General features: G+C 38.6%; 2 protein-coding genes and 1 long non-coding RNA gene across 7 annotated transcripts; 2 read left to right on the top strand and 1 right to left on the bottom strand.

The window, feature by feature from the left end:
* Positions 1–3,546: 3,546 nt before the first annotated feature.
* Positions 3,547–5,186, top strand: LOC112291390 (DNA-directed RNA polymerases II, IV and V subunit 11). Of its 2 annotated transcripts, none has more exons than XM_024538734.3 (5): positions 3,547–3,801; positions 4,000–4,089; positions 4,300–4,378; positions 4,589–4,651; positions 4,827–5,186. In XM_024538734.3, the coding sequence occupies exons 1-5, from the start codon at positions 3,593–3,595 to the stop codon at positions 4,860–4,862; spliced, it is 477 nt and encodes a 158-aa protein (XP_024394502.1). In that variant the 5' UTR covers positions 3,547–3,592; the 3' UTR covers positions 4,863–5,186. The 2 variants fall into 2 exon arrangements, with proteins under 2 accessions (XP_024394502.1, XP_024394501.1); XM_024538733.3 differs by having other exon boundaries at positions 3,564–3,801; positions 4,556–4,651.
* Positions 5,187–6,811: 1,625 nt separating this feature from the next.
* LOC112291389 (spermidine copper dependent amine oxidase 2) lies at positions 6,812–12,472 on the bottom strand. Of its 2 annotated transcripts, XM_090255829.1 has the most exons (12): positions 11,591–12,355; positions 11,382–11,481; positions 10,968–11,080; positions 10,184–10,492; positions 9,889–10,001; positions 9,448–9,778; positions 9,054–9,269; positions 8,524–8,946; positions 8,247–8,387; positions 7,832–8,100; positions 7,588–7,669; positions 6,812–7,291 (listed from the first exon to the last, which is right to left on the bottom strand). In XM_090255829.1, the coding sequence occupies exons 4-12, from the start codon at positions 10,478–10,480 to the stop codon at positions 7,148–7,150; spliced, it is 2,016 nt and encodes a 671-aa protein (XP_090111955.1). In that variant the 5' UTR covers positions 10,481–10,492; positions 10,968–11,080; positions 11,382–11,481; positions 11,591–12,355; the 3' UTR covers positions 6,812–7,147. The 2 variants fall into 2 exon arrangements, with proteins under 2 accessions (XP_090111955.1, XP_024394496.1); XM_024538728.3 differs by lacking the exon at positions 11,382–11,481 and having other exon boundaries at positions 11,591–12,472.
* Positions 12,473–19,348: 6,876 nt separating this feature from the next.
* On the top strand, positions 19,349–21,500 carry LOC112291158 (uncharacterized). Of its 3 annotated transcripts, none has more exons than XR_002972363.3 (3): positions 19,349–19,483; positions 19,763–20,678; positions 21,182–21,500. It is a non-coding gene; the product is annotated as an uncharacterized LOC112291158 (long non-coding RNA). The 3 variants fall into 3 exon arrangements; XR_002972362.3 differs by having other exon boundaries at positions 21,173–21,500; XR_016506338.1 differs by having other exon boundaries at positions 19,763–21,500.
* The last annotated feature ends 328 nt before the right edge of the window (positions 21,501–21,828 follow it).

Raw genomic sequence — 21,828 nt, 5'->3', positions numbered from 1 at the left:
CTTGCTGATTGATGCGAGCGTAAAAAAGGAACCTGCTCCTAACGACAATTGGTTAAGCTTAAAGCCCATGAAATTGTGTTCTCACAAGCTTCTTGATGCTATTGCTCACTGCAAATGTTGGTGGTGAGACCGATGAGAAATAAATTAGTTGTTACACGCGAAGCTGAGCGTGAATCCATTGGATGGGAATCAGGGTTTGCAGCGACTTGTCTCCAATCCTAGGCTTGCTGGTACAGACATTCTTGGGTTCATTGAGTAAATCATTCGAGGACGATAGGAATCCGTTACCCAGCCCCGCCACCATAGCTCAAAGCTTATGGCTCATAGCTCAAAAAAAAAAAAAAACGTGCACACTCCACCAGCTCAACAGAATCGGAAAATATCTTCAGTTCACTAAATCCACTATCAAACCAAGTGGCGTTTTCATTTACAATAAGAATCCTGTTTTAGATAGAATGGGTCGTAAGTAACTCCCGGTACTGAATGAACCTATCCCTTCAAGAACTTCGCCAAGGCGTTGTCACAAAATAATCAGCACGGCATGAATAAAAAAAAAAAAAAAAAAACATTAAACATTAAACATAAAACATAAAAAACAAAAAAACAAACAGCGACCTAGTTTCTGGATCAGTGTAGAATCAATCCCCTCTATGCAGGATTGAACGATTAGACCCATCTTTAAATAACCCAACGCAAAGCGTTCAAACAATACGATCTCGACCGTGAAGATCTTCATAACTCCAGCAGAGTTACGGCGAAGTTTTGCAATTCTAATTCGGTATAGTGTCGTTGCAACACGATTCAGCTCCGCCGTGCAGGATCAGCAATTCGCCGCCATGGCCCCAGCTCCTGATCCTGAGGCGAGCCCTTCATGGAGCCACTGTTGCGTTGACCTTTCTCTTCAAAGGCAAGGCTATTTCACAGTTAATTGTTGAGGTTGGAAAAATGTTCAGGAGAGAAGGAGAATAGTATGGAAAAAATGCTATGAGAAAGTCCATGTGATCAATGGTTAATGGTTAAAAAAGCAAATCAAAAAGTTGTTGATATATTTCATGAATCATTCCATTGTATTGAAATGATTTTTTTTTTTTAATGGAGAATGTTAAATAGACCCAAGTTTTTATTAAATTTACCTACCCATGATGAAGAATATGGTAATCGTAATGAATGTGGTTGGTTTTCATTGGTTTTGGATCTAGTGGTGGAGAATTGAATCTAGAGATATATATATATATATATATATCATCATGCTGAGGATGGGTGGGTCAATTTAATAAAAGCCTCAATCTATTTAACATTCTCCTATATATATAGAGAAATGATAAAGCAATCCAAATTTTTACTAAATTTATCCACATGTTTAAATCATCATTGTACCCTTTCAACATTATCTCCATTCATAACCATGAATAATTGTTCCCAACCATTGCCCCATTTCCAACATTCCTAGCCCCCCACTCCATCCTTAGCTATGGTTGGGAGTAGGGGGAACAGTTGGAAATGGGGATGCGGTTGAAAGGGTACAATGATGGTTTAAACATGTGGGTCAATTTAGTAAATATTTGAGTCGTTTTATCATTCCCTTAAATATATATTTATACATATATTTGTCTTCATCATCTTTTATTTTATCCATAGTAAATTTGGTTCTTACTATAAATAAAAAAAGACTACCAAAGAGGGCAGTTTTAGGTGGAGTCAATAACTTTCTGGCTCATTTTTTATGCCTTATATTTGATATTTTCCTAAAATTATACTTCATCTTTTTTATATCTTTATAGCAAGTTACATTCTCCAATTGTTTCTATGTTCACTATTCATTATCTCTTGTTGACTTCTCAATTCTCTAATCTTCTTTATTCATGCAATTTTCTTACTCTAATAGCCTCTAGTGCTACTTAGGTTCATTGTTACATTGTTATGTTACCACAATTACTTATTTTTCTGTTCTTTTTTGTTCTTTTATTTTCTTTTCTTTTTCTATCCTTTGTTACTTCTTGATTATTTATTGTGCACCTGTGTGTAGATATGTATTACATGGATTTAGTTCAAATTTGATACAAAAAATCTATAATTTTATAATAATAGTTGATTAGTCATATATAAAATAATAACTACAATTCAAAATACCTTGAACTAGGAGATTTAAAATCTCTATTGCTAATTTTATAATAAAGAAATATATACATTAGTGAATAAATAAATAAATTACCTAATTAAAAGATTTGATTGAATTTGTTTATATATTAATAATAATAATAACATTAAATTAATAAAATACAAAGTAAGAATAGTTAGTAGATAGTAAGGCAATGATTGTCATAAATTTGATTAAATAATGTAATTATGTAATGTCATCTCAAAAATATTAAATATGTAAGCAATTATACCTTTGAAATTAATTATTATTTTTGGTTAATAAATTTTAAAATATAAATTTTAAAATATAACTTCTTTTGTAAGTTGAGTAATGCATATCAATTACTAGATTTTGATAGTAATGTTAGCATAATTCTATTGCACAATATTGATGTAAATTATATTTAGACAAATAAAACAAAGAAAAACAGAATTTTATCCAAGGAATGAATTTGCATGAATTTTGTTAATAAAATTTTAAAATATATATTGAAAAAAATAATAAAACCACAATCAGAAATAAAACTAATCCTCAAACATTTTTAAAATAAATTTTAATATTTAAACTATTATATTAGAATATTATCTTCATATCTCACTTTATTTTTAACCAATTTAATGGTGTAATTAGTTCTCTAGTAGACACTAACTAATATATGAATCAAAATTTTATAAACTCAACATCCATCTAGTTGCATATTATATATATATATATATATATATACACACATGTATCTTTACTTTATATATATATATATATATCACAAATAAATAATATATATATATATATATGTATATGTATATACATGTATCTTTACTTTATATATATATATATATATATATATATATATAAAACTTGATCAATAAGACATTAAAAATTAATAGCACTTTAGATCACTACAAAAAAAAATTAATGTAGACACATTGATCAATGCATAAATGGATATAATAGATGTACCAAAATAAAAATATCTATACATGTACACACATCTATATCTCTCTTCTAGGCTTGGCTTCAATTTTCATTCCTACTTATTTTACAATATAAAAATAATGTAAAAGTAATGAGTATTGCAAAAAACATCATACTAAAAAAATCATTTTACCAATTTCTAAAAAAATGCCAAATGCTTGATTAAAACATTCCCCTTCAATAATTATAACCCAAACATAAATAACTTCACACAATGTGGTCGGAATTTTTCAAAAGCCAGAGAACATCATTCAATGATAAATTTAAAAATCATACAAACGCCAAACTAAAGAGAAGTAAAGTAAACTCTCAGTGAAATAATTGAAAATACTAATACCTTTTGGAAAATCTAGAAAGAAAGAACATGCACATCAGAACACGTAGAATTACGAAAGATGCCAAATCAGCCTTACTGCAGTTTCTCAGCCGAAGCTTCTCGAAGGAGGTGCTCAGCCATGCAGACGCATAAGACGGGCGCTCATGCAACATCTTGTGCTATTTAGGGTTTTAGGCCCTCTCTCATATTGTGGACGGAATCCGTGCTCACCGCTCCAGTTGCTGCGCGATTTCAGTATCACACAAACAATAGCTTTGCAGGTTCAATTGCGTTTGGACGGCAGATTGCCTTGTGGCAAGATGAATGCTCCCGATCGCTATGAGCGCTTCGTTGTGCCCGAAGGCATGAAGAAGTACGTAGACACTGCGCATGTTGTTTTGGCCATGAGTTGCCATGAGTTTCCATGGTGCTTCTGTTAACGTGTAATTGAATCACTTTGAGGAGGCGAAAGAAAAACTTAAAAGCTGGCCTCGACGGCTGTTGTCTGATACTCGACGTTGATTGTGTGATTTTAAATGGGGAAGGGTGTTGCAATGTTGTGTGCATGCAGGGTGGCCTACGAGAGGGATATGAAGGTGATGAATGCCGCCACTTTTACCCTGCAGCGAGAGGATCACACCATCGGAAACATCCTCCGCATGTATGAGCGTCGTTCTTGAGATTATTGTTAACGAGCTTTTGTTATGACTCATGGATGAGGCGTGAGGGTTATGAAGAGACGTAAGGATTTTACTGAAACAAGCCATGCAGAGCTAGAACTGATAAATATTTCTTTAAGAATGCAATTGCAGGAGCTGATGCGGCTTCTAAAACGAGAATTATTTAATTGTGGACTGTGATATGAGAACAGGCAGCTGCACCGCGACCCCAGTGTGTTGTTCGCAGGTTACAAACTGCCTCACCCTCTTCAATACAGGGTTGTGGTGAAGGTGAGACTTGTTTTCTCTACCGCTATCTTTTCCTATCTCATGCATGTCGGTGTTCGGGGTTTAAAGAAGTTAATACCGTACATTCATCTCCTGCGCTTCCTTGTTAAATTAAGAAATTTTGCTTTATTTCACCGAGGTTTTTTAGGGCGTGAATGATTTCTCTTGTGGTTATCACAGATTCAAACGAATAGTCAGTCTTCCCCAATGCAGGCTTATAATTTGGCCATCACTGATCTGACGAAGGAGCTAGACCACCTTAAAGCTACCTTCGAGGTGAATTTGATGCAAATCTTGAAAGTCCTGGTGTTCGTCACAGAAATCTCTTTAGTAATTTCGAAAAATATTCATTTGTATGGGTCAACACTTTGAGTGATGTTCATTACTCATGCCTGGAGATGCTGAAGTGTTGTTCAGCTGAAGTCTAATGTTTTATACTTCAAATTTGCAGCAAGAGACAAATCAGAAACAGGCAGAGTACTACTAGACTGTCCGGAGAATCTGACAGGTTGGGCGAAGCTCGTTGTCATCCTGGGCTACATCAGCTCTCTTTTTTCCTTTTTGCCCTTTTATCTTTTCTAGAAAAACCGTGAGCTGCCTTTGAAGCAGACGCCATCAACTCGTTAGAAGTGACTAGCTAATTTTTACTGAAACAGAGAGGCGAAGACCACTAAAACGTGCTTTCAGTTGCCACATTTTCATATTGTATCGTGTGCAAAGAGTCCAGAGAAAAACAATTGAGTTATTTCAAAAAACTTTGTAACATCGAAGTTGTTGATGGTATTGGAAAGCGCCTTTTTATCCTTTTCAAGCTAAGGCCAAGTCACGAAATTGGTTTGGGAATATATCAACAGAAAGGTTCTACAGCTTTCTGTCGATATAAAATCTTCAAAAGGTTAGCCTTCAATGCGATACTTTTGATTGGAGGCATGAAAACGGTCCCACTGTGGGCGGTGTTCCCAACTTATCACCTTTCTCGTGGATCTCTACGACATTACGACACGAGGGATTGAAATCTTTGTGTACAGTGTCAGCTTCAAATACCCGTTGGTTTCCGACAGTTATGAACTACGTTCTCTAGGCTGTTTGTGTAAAGGTGCCCCATGACGAGGCATTGCTGAAGCCCCAGAGCTTATCAGATCAGCACATGGTACTCGCGGAACTGGCAGTCTGAGATTGCAGCAAGCATGCTGGATGAAGAAAAAGCACCATCTGCTCATTCTTCGTTCTTGTCGCTAACAAGGTTAGATTACATGCATGACCCACGTTGCAATAGCCTTCTCTTCCCCCTGACTTGGTGAGTCCCTACATTGCTGTCCAATCCACTTAGCTGTCCTCTCGAAATGCTTGTGGTTGTGCAATGCCCTTCCAATCTCCGACGGAATCACTGTAACTCAAATCATAATCAGATGTATTGAAGGTGAAGCTCCTCAGTAGCAAAACATCCACTATTAGTCATTATGTATTCAGCAAAATAAAATATTATCACATCATCTGTAAGTACAAAATTTGCTACAGTTGAAGAGAACCTTTTATGAAAAGTAGCGGACTGGTAACATCCATGATACTCTTGTGACTGCTTGTGCTATTTGGTGCTTGTGATATATTTATATTAGCGTTATAGTTATTACTCGGACTAACAGTATTGCATCGTATGATAGATCAATGTGGGCATTAAAGTCAAATGGAACTAATAAGAATTGACGGCATTCATACAGTGAAATATGTTGGATTTACCCAATTTACTTTGAATCAGCAGAGTTATTGTGAATGTTATCATTATATCTTTTGCTATCCAACATCCACCTTCTGAGATTGAGGCTAGTATCAGATGATATCCATGTACTTGTTCGCTTTTATTTTAGTGTTTGTATTAATGTTTGTACTATTGTACTATCAACTTGTTAGGAACGTGACAGTTGGTTTGTACCAATCAACGAATTTGTTTCCTTGAGATGCAGTTGTAGAATGTTTGTGTGTTCCAAAGTTCAAAACTTTGACAATTAATCTTACCATTGATTTATCGTAGTGTGCCAATGAGCACAGAAAGATGTACAACTTTTCAGAAGAACACACGAGATTACAGCAACAAGAAAAGACTAAATCTGAAAGTACTATCGTACCCGTACTTTGACAAGTTAGTTGAAATGGCAAACTGATCCAAAATTGTTGAAAAGTAAAGAATCACTTTATCAATGTCTTCACTGGAATTCATTTCTGCACATTTATATACATGTAATCCTCTTTTACGAACTGTATATGATTCAGTTATATAACTCAAATGAATAAACTCTGGTACAACACGTATGTCAAGATGAGGAGACCAAGGTTATATGCCTGTTATTCATCCATGATAAACGTCCTCTGTTCGAAATCTTAAAATAGATGTAGAATGCGCTGGTAAGCAAAATGTCGAAAGAGAAAAACATATAAATATTTTGCAGCAAAAGAGACGGGTACACCGTTTTACTCACTTCTTGTGTCTCACTTTGTACAGATACATGCAAGAACCGTTGCATTGGAAACAAGCTGCAATTCTGCCATTGATGAGGTGACCCCACTAGTGCAAGTCTAAATGTAGTCAATCTAGGGCAGTATTATGGCATCTAAACAATTTGCCTTCCTAGCAAGTCACAATTTGCAGACTCATCTCAGAAGCAAGCGGTCTAAGTGACCATGCACCATTCAAATATTGAGAGGCCAATGCGTCCAGAACTATCTACGTGGGTGTTAGCTTAACGGCGAGAACCCCATAGTACATGGTTCCTGCTTCTATAACTTAGACAGCAGCGTCGGTTGCATAGAATCTGTAGGTTCTACTCCTTTGGCAGGCGCTTCCTTGATGACAACTCCCTCAACAGCTGCCTCACTAGGTGGCACATCAACGGCTGGGGAACAGTTGAAAAACCCATGAGGCTGCGGCATAACAGCATTTTGGAGTCAGAAAAAGATACAACACCTAGATGAGTCTAAGAGCTACGGAGAATCAGAGACATCAACCTATGCATTGCTCAACTCTAACTCTGCTAGACAAATTGATCTACTGTAGAAGTAAGAATGTAGAGGTTGCTAAAACGAACATATTAGAGCCTCGTTGACATAGGAAAGAAACCGCCCTGTCAACCACTCACTATGCTTAAAGCTAAAACTAGAATTGAACTCTACGGTGGTGAAGTACTTCAAGTGAAGCGTAGGACAAGGTAGGGACTAACCAGAAGGTTGAAACCAACGTGCTCCACAGGCATTACAGGCCAATCCTCAAGTCGAGGCACATGAGTCACACCAAAGACATACCTGCAATTTTAGTCAAGAAATATCCTTAGATCGAGCTGAAGAAAACCTACTTACTTCGAGTCATAATAACACTCGTGACTTCTAATGATACTCAGTGGAAATATACCATTCTGTTCTTTAAAAACCCCAATATTACCACTAAATTTCAGGTCAAAAGTTTACCAGAGTACAATATCGGTTTCCTCCAGCTTACGATCCTGCTTCACCCAAGTCGGAAGCCCTTCCCCTATTCGAGGGTTTTGATTTGGGAACTCCCCACCTGGAAAACATTCATCATGTTTGTACTCCGTGACCCAAAGATTATGGTTCAGAAAAGCAGCACGTCTCAAAAACTTCGCATCAGGGCCAGCTAGAGGCAGACAATTCCGGCCTGGCATGAGCTTGTATCCTGTTAACTGGCCTGTTCGATTGAATGTCCTAGTATTTCGTACCTGCACAATTGAGCACCTGTTAGTTTGCACTCTAATACCATTCTTCAACTGCCGATCCACAACTCAGCCCTTCTCGCTAAATGGAAGCTAAAACTTGGCTACAGATCTTAGTGGAACCAGGCAAATTTCAGTGGGCGTGATCTTACAATCCAATGGCGATGAGACAGTGCATTACAATCACGCTGTGCCTGCAGCTCTGAGCGCAGAAGCGTCTCTTCAGCATAGAAGGCATTATTATGTGGATTCTCAGGTCCAGGCTCTTCAACCTTCATGTTTACCTCCACGACCTGTGTCAACGAGAAGCTTAGTTGTCAGGTCCCTTTTTTTGTAATTGCTTATTATATTCTGAAATCAAGCTCAAAATTTACACATGAAACCCTGGGAGCTTGTGAGGTAATAGGAAATGAACTTGACGACACGTACCTGGTTCAATCCTTCGCCAGGATTACAATCCACTGCCATGTCCAGACGCGCCACGAAGAAGTGTTGGTGTACAGGGGCATATAACCCAGGCGCAATTACAGTGCCTTGTCTGCGATTTTCATCGGCCTTCAACGCCCCTAAACTCAAGATCCCTGTGAGCTTGACCTCAGCCTCAATGTGCCCATCCTGATAAAAGTGCCAGAAGAAACCGTACTCGTAATTGGCTACAGTACAAAAGAAAGACACCGTGAGTCTACGCGACCGCCGCACTTCTGTCATTCCTGTTCGCCAGTCTTGATGTTTCCATAGTATGCCATGGTCCTCCTCATGCATACACACACAATTCTCTATTGTCTCCACACCTCCCAGAAAATTCGTGAAGTGAGCGTCGAAGTACTTTATGTGGCCAAGACAATCACAACCCTGCAGAGTTCACAACGTTTGTTTTGTCAATACAACAGACTTGATCGCACTATTGCGTAAGATAGAACACATGAACCCAAGAAGTGAACGTTGTGAGAATCATTCACCCGCTTCAGAGAGTGGGCGTTCCTGCCAAGTCCATCTTCTCCGGCGTCAAAAGCATTCTTTCGGTAATGTGGGTCATGTGGGTCTCCATAGGGCACAACCATTTCTACGAAACTCAAGCGATGTGCCACAGAGCGCCTGCCGCGACTGCCATCGCAGTAGGCAACTGTGTGAATGACCAATCCTTCTCGAGGTGTAAAACCCACACGAAAATTCCACTGCTCAAACAAAACAATTGAAAAACTGATCAGACTCGAGGAATCTTATCAACTTCTTTAAAAGGGTGTTAGACTAGACGCAGCTTTCTAAAAGCATACAATTCGACACCAATGAGAAAAAGTACTATTTTCTAACATCAAAGTATCAGTGGAAAGTAGCACGCAAAATTTAAACAACCTTCTGCCACTCCACTGCGTGACCATTAACTCGAAAGCTGGGTCCTTCCGGCTGCGTGATAAGTAAGGGCTTAATATCAGTTCGATCAACTCCACCGCGAGTAGCAGCTGGAGTGTAGTTGCGCAAGGGATCCGGGGGTGGCAGTGGCACAAAATTACGGTCTTCAAACTCAATGACCTGCATCTGCCGCATGTCTACCAACACATGGATTCCCTCTACAGGCCGCGCGTAGCCGTTCTCCAGTGGACAATCACTCTCGGTTCGACAAAAGATTAATGGCCTGCCGAGTCGACGACTTGGAGAGTCTTCCTCTCCGTAATAACCAACACACCTACAGACGAGAGCATTTGAAATGTTGGTATCATAGCCAAACCACTCATATTTGCTTATATAACCAGAGATTACCACAACCACGAGCGCTGCAAAATGGAAGGCGCATACCAGGGGTCCACCATGACAAGGTCCATATCTTCGATGCCGCGCTTCTTCATAGCTTCCACAAAGGGGGGATACTCCTTTACTACAGCCTCGCATTCCGCATATTCCATGGCATCCTGATCTCCGTGTCCCAAGTCAATCAGTAAAAACGTATGAAGCTAAAACAAAATTTTCTCAACTTATCTAAATCCTCTGTATTTACCAACCGTCTAATTCGACACTAATTAAAAATCAAGCTCAAGGTACCAGCTAAACACATCCTCCAAATTAGGAGCAATTCACAAGAGTGTGAGCTCACCATGGGTGGTTGGACATCCGGCACCACTTCCGACGTCAGCACCTTACCGCGGTGATGACCACCGCGTGCGGTTGCGTGCACTTCGCTGAGCTCTACCATCCAGATACTGGTCTGATTGGTCCTCTTGTTGTACACAACCAATCTGGCTTGCCGAGGAGGCAGTTGCAAAGGGTACATAGCACCTCCTTTGGCTTTTGGACGGTACAGCGTCGGCTGATAGGGAGGGAAGAAGTAAGCATCGGCCAAAGCGACGACGTTCTTGTCCGGCTCGTTCAGAACAACCTCCACAAAACGCATTCCATCGCGGACCTGCATTCCACAAGTCCAAATTCTGTTAATGGACTTAGAAATCCCGCTCCAAGGAATCCGTGTTCATGCATAGATCACGTGCATAAGAACACCAAAGGTACGACAAAAATATATAAGTATTTTTTAAATGAGATTCTAAGATCGCGCCACCGACACCTATCTTCTGGGATCTGAAAATATGTCTCAACAGTAAACAGGTGAATAGATTACTTCGCATTAGCCTCCAACCCCGCCATGCATGAAGTGCTTGCGGCCAAACACAGAGACTACACTCTGAACTTAATATAAATTTGTTCGAATTGGTGTAGAAAATTCCTAGATTACGGAATCAACAGCAGAAGTTCCCATGTACGTACACGGAAGTACTTTCCGCCGCAGCATTGCGCTGTGGTACGCGCGTGGCAAGAATAGTCATGCGCATTGAAACAAAATCACAAGAACCTTGAAAGACAAGTGTGTGAGGGAGAGTGCGTACTTCTGGTGTGGCACCTGCCGCCCTGACTGTGGCTATGGCTACGGCAATCTCCGTCGGAGTCAGCGGATCCAAGGGGTGCGCTGACTGCGAGCGAAGAACTAGTACTCCAGGTCCTGCCATAAAATGAAAACAGATCTAAGGGCGGTTGACAAACGAGCGTAAATTTGGCGGCGTGTGCATCAGTTAGTAATGGTTCTGCTGACAACAGTACATTTTTTGAACAACTACAACGCATGAAAGACTAGAAAAAATTGTACTTAGACTTGCTAACCTAAGGAGTTCTAAGAAAAACCACTTTGAAGCTGCTAAATAGTGTATAAAAAGACAAGCAAATTTCGCAACTCTGATTTCGATTTCAACAAATCCGCCTAGAGCATGCAGAAAGGTATGCAGACCAAGAGAGGAGAGCAACACCTAGTATCTTCCTCTACTCGGTTCCAAGGCAATCAAAATGTCGACGTAGGAATCTGTGGCGCCCGGTAGAGAAGCAGGGCGATGCAGCAAAACGCCAACCCTGAAATCTCCACCGAGTCCACAGAAATTGGATGCCACCAATTGAACGACACGTTTAGGCGCCGTGCAAAAATATACACAACAAAAGAGCAATCTTTAGACATCACCACCTTTAACAGTGCCGGCGACGGCCGACGCAGAATCCAGCGATCCAAACGTGGCACTGCCCTTGGTGCTGGGCAGGTAAGGCTCCGGCTGATGATCGAGATGCGCGCAATTGTCCCCGAGCATGTCTACCTCTCCAGATGCAGGCGCAGGCTCCAGTGAGCCCGGGTTCCCTCCGCTGCTCCTCGTCTCTGAAGTTTTTCCCACTGTTCCTGCTCCACTCCCGGTTGATTCAGGGGACGTATCCATATCAGAAGAGGCGGGCGAGTGGCAGCAAAGCGTCTGCGCGCTCTCACGTGGGGCCATTGACAGGGTTTAGAGAGCGCTGCTCCTCCTACCTTGTCCTTCCCCACTCCTGCTCCGCTATCAGACATACAGCACCTCCTCCTTCTTCCCTCTCACGCCAACTCTCTCTCTCTCTCTCTCTCTCTCTCTCTCTCTTCTCACTCTCCACACCACCACCGCGTCTCGTCAACCTCTTCACTTAAGCCGATCTATCGTTCCTCAACACTCCCAACACCACCACTACAAATCCACCGCAACGCAGATTCTCACAAACTCTCGCAATATCTTTAAAATGATAATACTACTAATAATATAACTGAAAAAAAAGGTCTCCGGCCTCACAATCCAAATCCTGGCATCCAACAACAAAATCCTTTGCAAAACCGCCTCGCAAACCGCACCTGGGAGCGACGAAAAGCAACGAAGCAAGCCGAAGCGGGCGTGACTACAGACGTGAAGATGAGAGAAGGACTCACGAGAACAGCAACCGTGGAGCTACAGAGAAGCTAGTACGCGAGAGTATACATACCGAATGAAGAGCAGGGAGGGGGAGGACGGGTGAAGGGGGAGCACACAGCAACAGATGGACGAGCTAAGACTGCTGGCTTAGCGTTCCAGATTAACGCCCACCCATCATCAAGCAGAGGCCCGGATCGCACCCGCGCCGCCAAGCCCGGGTCGGCCGGCCCAGTTTCCAGCCCACACCCTGGTTTCCCTGCTCCACCCTCGTTGGCCCCCTCACTTCGACCTGCCAATCCGATGCACTGCTTGCTACCCCTCTGGCTCAGGCTGGTAGGTAAGTAAAAAGGACCGCCCCGTTCCCGTGTTGTTCCCTGCCTACGTGGCAGTGTCAGCTAATGGAACGTGTGGCATGGCATCCTGCTCCTCCTCCTCGACTTCCCCTCATTCGTAACACTTTCTTCGTGAATTGGTTGTTTCTTTCGATTTCCTTCTTTCCTTCTTCCTTGCCAAAACCATTGAGCTCTTTGAAACAACGTTGGGATTCTTTCATGGTAGAACATTTGTATATCATCGTTTGAAACGTATTGATATGTTGTGTACTCTCTCTAACAAAGTATTTATACTCACCCTAACATAAATATGTTTTTTTCTCATTCAAAACATGCACTCCTAAGTTAGTTACACATGCCAAACATCACATTATCATATGATGTGTTGATTCTATATTCTTGGCAATTATTAGCTGTTGCAAGAAGCAATCAGGGTTCAGGTTGTTTCTGCACATGATTTCAAAAAATTAAAAAGGTAAAAAAAAACATAACAAAAATTACATATAATAAGTTAAGAAATTATCCAAATAAGAAGGAGGAGGTAGCTAAGATTTGAGTCATGTGTTACACATTTATTACTACCACCTCAGAACCACATGGCTATGAAAAAATGATATAATGGGTCTCACCAATCCCTTCATGGAATTGGAGAAAGCACATGTGTCGCCAAGAGTAGACATGGATTCATCTCCTTGTTATACAGATAGGATCTGCTTCTCTGGCAAACAGAGCAATATAATGCACTGTAAAAGCTAATTCACTCTTGACTTCAAACAGCATGTTTGTACAACTGAATGGGTGGGCACTCTCCACTGCTAGAGTGTACATCAAATTCCTACTCATTGGGCTCAAGGGGAAAGGGCCATTATAGTTGAAGGGGTAATTTCACTCTGCCCAAACTTATACCTTTTGAAGGGTCAGCTGCCCGGGATTGCATGCCTTGGTGAGAAAGTAGATTCCTCTGAAAAAGGCGAAAGCTCTTACCACAACTTAAGTAAGGAAAGCCTTGCAGTCTGACCCAAGTTGGTGGAATGGCAGGAACCCAGTCATTAACCCAGTCCATGATGGCTTCCAAAGACCCCTTTCTAATTTTTTCCGAATTTTTCCACACAGATTGAAGCTGCCCAAGCCAATCATTCTAAGCAGAGAGCAGCAACCTCTCTCCCCCCCCCGCCCATTCTGGATGCCCCCAGTAAAGATCGCCTTTCTCCCTCTACTTTTAAAAGAGGTTTACTTTATTCGGCAGAAACCACAGAGAGCATTAAGTGTGTCTTGACTTTAAAACAGTGCATGTGATTTCAAGAGATTTCTGGTGATGGGGGAGCGAGAACCCATCGGGCGGCGGGGAGGACCCCCCGCGAACTGATATGCTGCTGAGCGAAAAGGATTTCCTACCACAGGAAGAAGGGATCTGGTTCCCCCATGAACGGTCAGTCGTGCGGTGGGAATAGAGAAAGAAGGGATCTGGTTCCTTAGTATCAGCTGTGCAGAGGGAAAAGGGTTCCCTGGAGGGGAATGGCATCTGAAGGGATTTTTTGACCGATGTGTGGATCCATCTCCCCTTTGCCATTTCACTCTGGCAGCCAAAAAGGAGTGAACGTTCCAGGTTGATGTGCACAGGTTGTGAGACTGCTGACGTGGATGAGCCATGTCAGCACATTCCTCTCCTTGGTTTCTCTTCCTGCAGGTGTCACTCTGAATTTTCACCTCTTTGCATTTGATTTCAAATTTCACTTTCATTATATTTTTGTTGATTTAATGGAAAGTTAGTACAATATCATGTAAAGTTGGTTTCCATGCATTCAACCAATTTTATCTACTTTTCCTTAATTATTTATTTGGTTTTGAAGTTATGGACAACAGTTCTGATTGTGATTAAACAATTGATTCCATGAGTGGCAATGTTTGTCATCTTCAGAAGCTGTTTGTAGATTCATCCTTTGCTCCTACACTGAGTGATGAAATTCAATATTGTATATTACAAACAAAAAGGGAAAAAAAGAAAATCACGTGTACATACTTTTATGATCCAGTTTGAGAACTGAGAATGAAATAAACAAACAAACGGGTCTGTGGATTTTGTTACATAACATAGGATAAATAAACATTACAGAGGAATGTCACTTCAATTTTTAATGCTTATTTCTTTCATTCCGTTAGTTTAATTTATCATATATATATATATATATATATATATATCATAACACTGTGTAAAGATGTAAATACAAACACATAAAAAAATATTATATGGATATTGTAATATACAATGGACATTAACTAAAAACTTTGTTTTTTTGGAATACCAAAAAGGAAAACTCCTACCAAACTTGGTTTATATGGCAAATGTAACCTTCCAGCATATGTTCTCTCTTATTTATCTATTTATGCTGTTGGTAAACAGATTGAGGTTAGTGGTGATCTAACATTGATTTTCAATTCATAGCAACTTCAACATCTCTGTCATATGCTTGGTCAGAAGCAGTACATTGTAATACAGGTCTTTGATGTCAATTCAATTTCCTCAAATGTTTCCATCTAAAATAAAAACTATTCACTTCAAAAAAAAAAAAAATCCAGTATACATTTAATGCAAAACACAACTTTATGTACTATTTAATATAAGTTATGTAAAACATCTAAAAATACAACAATGAAGTGTAACTATTAATATTAGTGATGTTATAAACTTCAAAAGGTTGGAAGTTTCCATTCAAATAAAAATAAGTTCATCAAATACAAATATTATGAAAACATTAATTTCATTTTATGATTGATTAAGTTTTTTAAAACAAACAAAACATTTAAATTTTAGTAAACCTTCCTCCAATCAATGGACTTATTTGTTAATAATTTCTTCTCTCTTATTGGTCTATCTTTCAGACAGTAATATATATGTATTAATGTGTATATATATATATATATATATATATATATACTATTAGCTATGAGAGAATATGAATAAGATATGTCATCTTATGAACATTTATTAATCATCATGTACAAAATAATACAGCTAATGAGTTAAGACAATGTGTTTTGATTTCAAGTGTGTGTGTATGTATGCATGTATACATGAATGAAAAATATGCAAGTTGATTCTCAGTATATAAACAACATATACTAAAATTATAATATTAAATCAACTCTTTAAGCATCCTGTTTTATAGTTGATTAACATTTTATAGTTCATATATATATATATATATATATATATTGTTCCAGTAGTCATAATTTGAAACAAAATCATCCGAAGGTAGATTTAACCATATTGTTTCAATTTTTGGAATGAATTTGCCTTTTCTATTATCTTATCACTCAGTAACTTTTCATAAAACATGTCTAAGTAGTGGCTATTAAGTCCTCAAAGCTCCCAAGGTTATGAGATCCCAAAAGTGATTTTTCTACCTAAATCCCAAAACTCTCGATAAGTATTCTGGGATCTCAACACTCTCCAATCACATACTAACACGAGTGATGGGACATGGATGACAGACCCAGCAAGTTTGCAATACTCCTCTGCTTGTAACTAACTGTTCCCTCTCTACGGATGACCTAATTTCCATCACTGACTGAGATTGACAAGGATGAATATTATCAATGGTAGCTATCTACAGATAAAATGTTTAAAATGTTACCAATTTATCACAATTATTTTGAAGCGCGCAGGAAAATACTGAATTTATTCGGTGAAGAAGTAAAAAAGCTGCCATCATAAACCACTTCTTAAAAATTTATACAAGAATTAACATGTGAGATTCACATACTAATTAACTGTACACGAATTGAGCGTCAAAAAATACTCCTCCATGAAGTTATAGCCTCCCAAATCATTATGGTTTTTGAATTATTAGATTTTTGTAAGTGGCTATATCAAATAGGATAGCAATGCATATGCCAATTATGAAAATCTCATCTTTAGTGATGGAAAACATTACAATAATAAAAACCTCTTCTATTACTTAAATTTACATTTCTTTTTTTGGGTATTGTAAATACCACTGCAATCTTATAAAAAATTCTGTCAACGTTTTATTTTTGTAACTTGTTATATTCTTTTTGGCCAGTCTTTGCCCGAAAATGGACCCATTACCGCGGGTCCTCACCAGCACCCTGCCTAGGAACAAAGCCTGCTGACCTGGCACCGGCACTTCAACGAGGTGCCACGTGGGCCAATTGCCTTGGTCTACCTGGAGAAGGCTACCAGCCTCCTGGTTGCCACGTCGTCTTTCCGACCTTTTTGCCGCCTTTTTCCATTTGCTGCGTGGATCACTCTTGTTGTCCATGTCATCATGGCATGGCATGGGCCTCCCTCATGCACCCACCCCTTATGCATGTACGAATCACCGTATTCCTTAAAAGTTTCATATGGGGTAGACTACACTTAATTATTTATTTGAATACTATCAAAATTATAATTCCAACATAACCACTTGCATGGTTTAGTTTATGCATAGATAAACATTCATATTCTCAAATCAAAACCACTACTACTTGGGTTTTCTAATAACCAATAATTCTATAAATAACAATAAAATATAATAACGCTGCAATTGATTACATTATTGTTGTTGTTTTGAATTGCAATTTTGTTGATGTTGTTCTACTCGGGTGCAAAGTGTAAAAGAAAAAAAAAGAAAAATAGCACACCAACAAACAAACAAAACAAAATAAACAACAACAACAACAAGCAAAACAAAGTTAATACATACATGGATACATGGACATGCATACAGAGTTGTTTTTGGTGTCAGTTTCTTTGAAGCATGTAGTTCTTCTACAGATTTTCACAAAGACCAATTGCATGGTGTTGAATATTTAGAACATTGTAATTAAAAATACAAAAAAACCTTTATTTTATTTTATTTTTGTTTTCCACATTTTTTTCCTTGTTATATTTTATTTTATTTTCAAAAAAAAAATACATGTTACAATCAATAAAGTGAAACTATTTATACTCGATACTAATTTATTTAGAATGGAATGGAAAATTGGATGAGCCAATAACTATGATAGTTCATAGACGAATATTAATATTATATTTAGTTTTGACAAAAGTTGCATTGAAATAAAAAAAATATTCGTCATAATATAAAAATTTGTCAAACATCAAAGGTTATTTATCTTGCAAATTTCATGAACGTCTAGTTCATTAAGATTACTTCTTTGGTATTTCTAACATTTGATATTTGTGTATAAATGCTACAAATATTCAGTGTTTAAAATTTGAATGAATAACAACCATGGAAAGTTCAGATTTATTTAGTTATTAATTTTACTTTTATTACTTTAAAATATTACTTTTATTTGATGTGTGAACAAAAATTCATTCACATTGCTTCAAACATTTAACAAAATATATCCAATATCTATTATATAAGACAACTTGGGTGACAAAGAAGTCTTTTAATTGGCCATAAAGAAGGGAAAGAGGGGAATATGAGGAACATGGGAATGAGGGAATATGGAAATAAGGGAGCATGGATGAGCAAGGAAATGAATGGATATGCTTGGATTGCGGTGCCCAATGACACATGTTTCTACTGGTAATACATAAGTCATATTTAAAACTCAAAAGATTTTTCTTAATGTTCACTTTGACTACAAAAAATAGTTGTATTTATGTGCAAAAATTCAAATGTGAAACTGTGCAAAGTAACTTTTAAACATTATTGTTACTGTATTTTTTTTTAGTTTTTAATTTTTTTACATGTTATGCATGAAACTTGTCTCAGAGTTGTAACTGTTTAAAACCCAAAATGTTTATTTTGAAAGAACCATGACTGGGGTGTTCAATAATAGAAGTACAAGACATTTTGGCAATGTGTGAAGAGACTTGATTATGTATTAATGCATAAAAAGTTCAACTTCAGTTTTGAGTCTAATCAACACTAAATGCAGAACCATGAGATATACGATGGTAATGACAACACTAAGGCAGTTGTTACTCTTATTTTATATATTTTTTCAAAGTTTTTGCCTATGGCAGACCATCAGTTCAAAAAATATTGAAATTGATGACAACAACTAATCAGTTATTTGTATATGTTTTTAAAATTGTAAACAGCAAGTAAAATCTATAAAGCAAAGTGATAGCACAATTTAGTAGCTTCAGTTAAATACAATCATTTTCATGTATGGTGTTGAGGTGTACAAATTTTGTGTTATTGTTGTTGTTTTTGTATTTGTTATTCTTCTTCTTTATCCTCAAATTTAGGTTTTGTTAATTCAATACTATCTTTTGACTATATTTTCCTACTAATTGCAATTACCATCATATTATCGTATTGAGGTTGATTGCAAAATGTCTACATTACAAAGTAAGCAACCATTTTTCTAGATGTGTTGCTAATTTCACCATGTCACATACTGTGAAAGAATTGCATGTTTCATCATATTTTTACATTTCATCAGAAGTGGAAAATTTAAGTACATTATTATTATTATTATTGAAACAAGGCAAAAGCTTAAAAGGAGATCCAAGTTCGACATGATCCACATTGACTCCACCGTCATAATTCCTCCCACCGCCCAACCAATAGCGCTCCGTTCCGGGGTCTCACCCAATGACAGACCCCTTTGCCACGTCGGTTCAAAAGGCGCACACTCAGCAAAGGAATGCTGACACAACCGTCCACGTGGGCGAGCTTTCTCATAAACTCCCGCCATTCTCCGCCGTAGATCGCCCCTCGACGAATACCGGAAGCGAGAAACTCAAGGGAACACGGCGAATGTAGCTCGAATTCGAAGGCGGCGGAATCTCTTTTTTTCTCTGCCGCGAGTTCTCGTCCCAAAGAGCGAGGTGGCGACGGATCCGGCGATAAGGTGACAACCTATATTCCGTTTTTTTGCAACGGAATTCGAGCACTCATTGGTTTTTATTTCGTGGGTATTTTTCGCATCTGGATGTAAGGGTGTTGACTTTTGCAACGAAATATTTTAAGTGCTCACTAATCGAGGTCGTGAATTCTGAAGACTATTCCCATGTTCTCCGGCGCGCTCAGTTTACAGCAACTAGTAATTTCATCATTTGTAGCGTGAGAAAGTAGCACTGACATTCGATTTTCTTTTTTCTTTTTTCTTTTCTCCCCCCTCTCTACACAGACCTTCAGGTATGCGGAAACCCAATCTTTTTACGAGTTGAATTCTGTGGTTCGCTCCGAAGTCCTACCGAAATGACTCTGAGGGCGGGTTCATCCAGATCCTGTTTGGGTCGCATTTTGGGAGAGTTGTAGTGGGTGCTGTGCAGGATGACAAGGCATAGGAGCGAGAGTCGAGGGGATGGTGTTTTTGCGAGTGGGTGAGAGGTGGTGGAATCAGCGCTGGGTTGGGAAGAGATGGACGTGGCGAGGAAAGGGATGGGGACATAGCCTCACTTGTATGCGAATGCGTCGTCAACTGTTGATGTAATTGAGGGGGGAATGAGAAGCAGATGAGCAAGTGGATTGCGTCTGGTCTGTGCTTGAGTGGAATTCATGTTGGCGTAGGGAAGTTTTCTGCCACTGTGCGGAGCTAGGCATGGGGGAAATGCAGGAGAAGGGTTTTAGGAGAGGCAGCATGAGTTTGCGTCAGATGCTGAGGGCTCGTCGTTGTTTCTTGCTCTGCAAAATGGGTAGTTCCGGATCATGGAAACGAACAATTATCACTCATTTTGGCAGGTGCAAATGCTGCACATACACCATGAAGATAATTCTGAGTGTATTCGAGGTCCAGTTTACCAATCCAGCTCACAGATGATCAATTATAAGTAGAGCGGATTTTGCTTGGGCTACAGAAAATACTTTTACTGAATTCAAAATGCGTCATTCAGTAACGAATTGAGCTTGTTTTGAATGTATGAAAGGAATTTGAATTTCAAAAAAAATGTTCAGTTTATTTTGGTTTGGACACAACTAGTTTCTGCAAGGATTTTGCATGTTGCAATAGATTTGAAGATGCACGAGACTTTGAGGAAGCCCATTGTGGAGTCTGGGGATGCTCTGGTGGTGGACTGGCTATTGAATGCCGTTGGCAGTTCCAGGTGCAATACTAGACGGCTTTTTGCATTTTTACTCATTTTGCATTCAGATAGGATCGATCTGCAAGTTTTTATGACATGCAGCTTGATGGTTTTAAAGCTTTGCAATAATCAGTTGATATTGTAATTCTTATTGTTGATTGTATTGATTATCTCCAGGGTTCCAACTCTGCTTATGTCCCAAATACCCTTGCTTGTTCATTCCTTAGCTCTTTACTTGGTTATGTGCAAGGAGTTGCACGCATCCATTTTCGTTTGGTCTCCCCTGAATACAAACTTGTTTTGCAAATTGTATGCACAGCATTGATAGTGCTTGATAGACGAGCAAACATTGAATGGAGCATCTTACAGCATGAGTTGATCACTTGAACGATTCTGTATTTGCTGCACAATTTTAATCTACTGCAGAAAGCGTGTCATTATGATTGATCAAATTGCATGTAAAGTTACCTGTACCCACTGTGATCTCAGCTATGCAACACTGTCCAACTTATCAGTTTGTGCAGGCCTAGGCATCAAAATCTACATCGACACAAGATCCATCACAGCTACAACGAACCAACTCCACTCAAGTTACAGCTGTGATGGAATATGTAATTGCATTCCACATCACTTCAGGCTTGTAGAAAAAATTGCAAATGTTAATTAATAGGATTATAGTGCACTGTTTGTGGGGTAAATAGGAAGACACAAAATAAGCTTTTGAGCCTTTGTTTGTTGAAGAAGTTGTTCAACACAGTTATGCACTCTTAAGAATGGTAGTACAAACTATTATTTGTAGAAAGTATTTCTAAATGAAAAAAATAATTTTAGCATTGTTTATAATTTGATTCTCTAGAGCATTTTTGACTATTAGCTCAGGATGTATAAAGTTTGTGTATTTTAAAAAAATTAGTTGATTGCATTATATTTTATATTTAGTTTTGATAGAAGATGAACTTTAGGAATATATCAAGGTTAAGAAAATCTTATGGAATATATTTTGTGAGTCAATGTGTTTCTTTTTTTACAACTGTTAGCACATTACTAAGAACAAAATATTTCTAAGTTTATAAAAAAGCTTGTCAATTTGATTGTCACACAAAAACACAAAAAAAAGATAAAAGAGACACAAGCTTAAAGTTTTGATGTCTTAATTGGTTTAGATTTCGGG

The sequence above is a fragment of the Physcomitrium patens genome, chromosome 14 (genome assembly GCF_059467195.1).
Source record: "Physcomitrium patens ecotype Gransden chromosome 14, ASM5946719v1, whole genome shotgun sequence".
Classification (NCBI taxonomy): domain Eukaryota; kingdom Viridiplantae; phylum Streptophyta; class Bryopsida; order Funariales; family Funariaceae; genus Physcomitrium; species Physcomitrium patens.
Note: the sequence above shows the minus strand (reverse complement) of the source record. Positions and strands in the feature narration are given on the sequence as shown.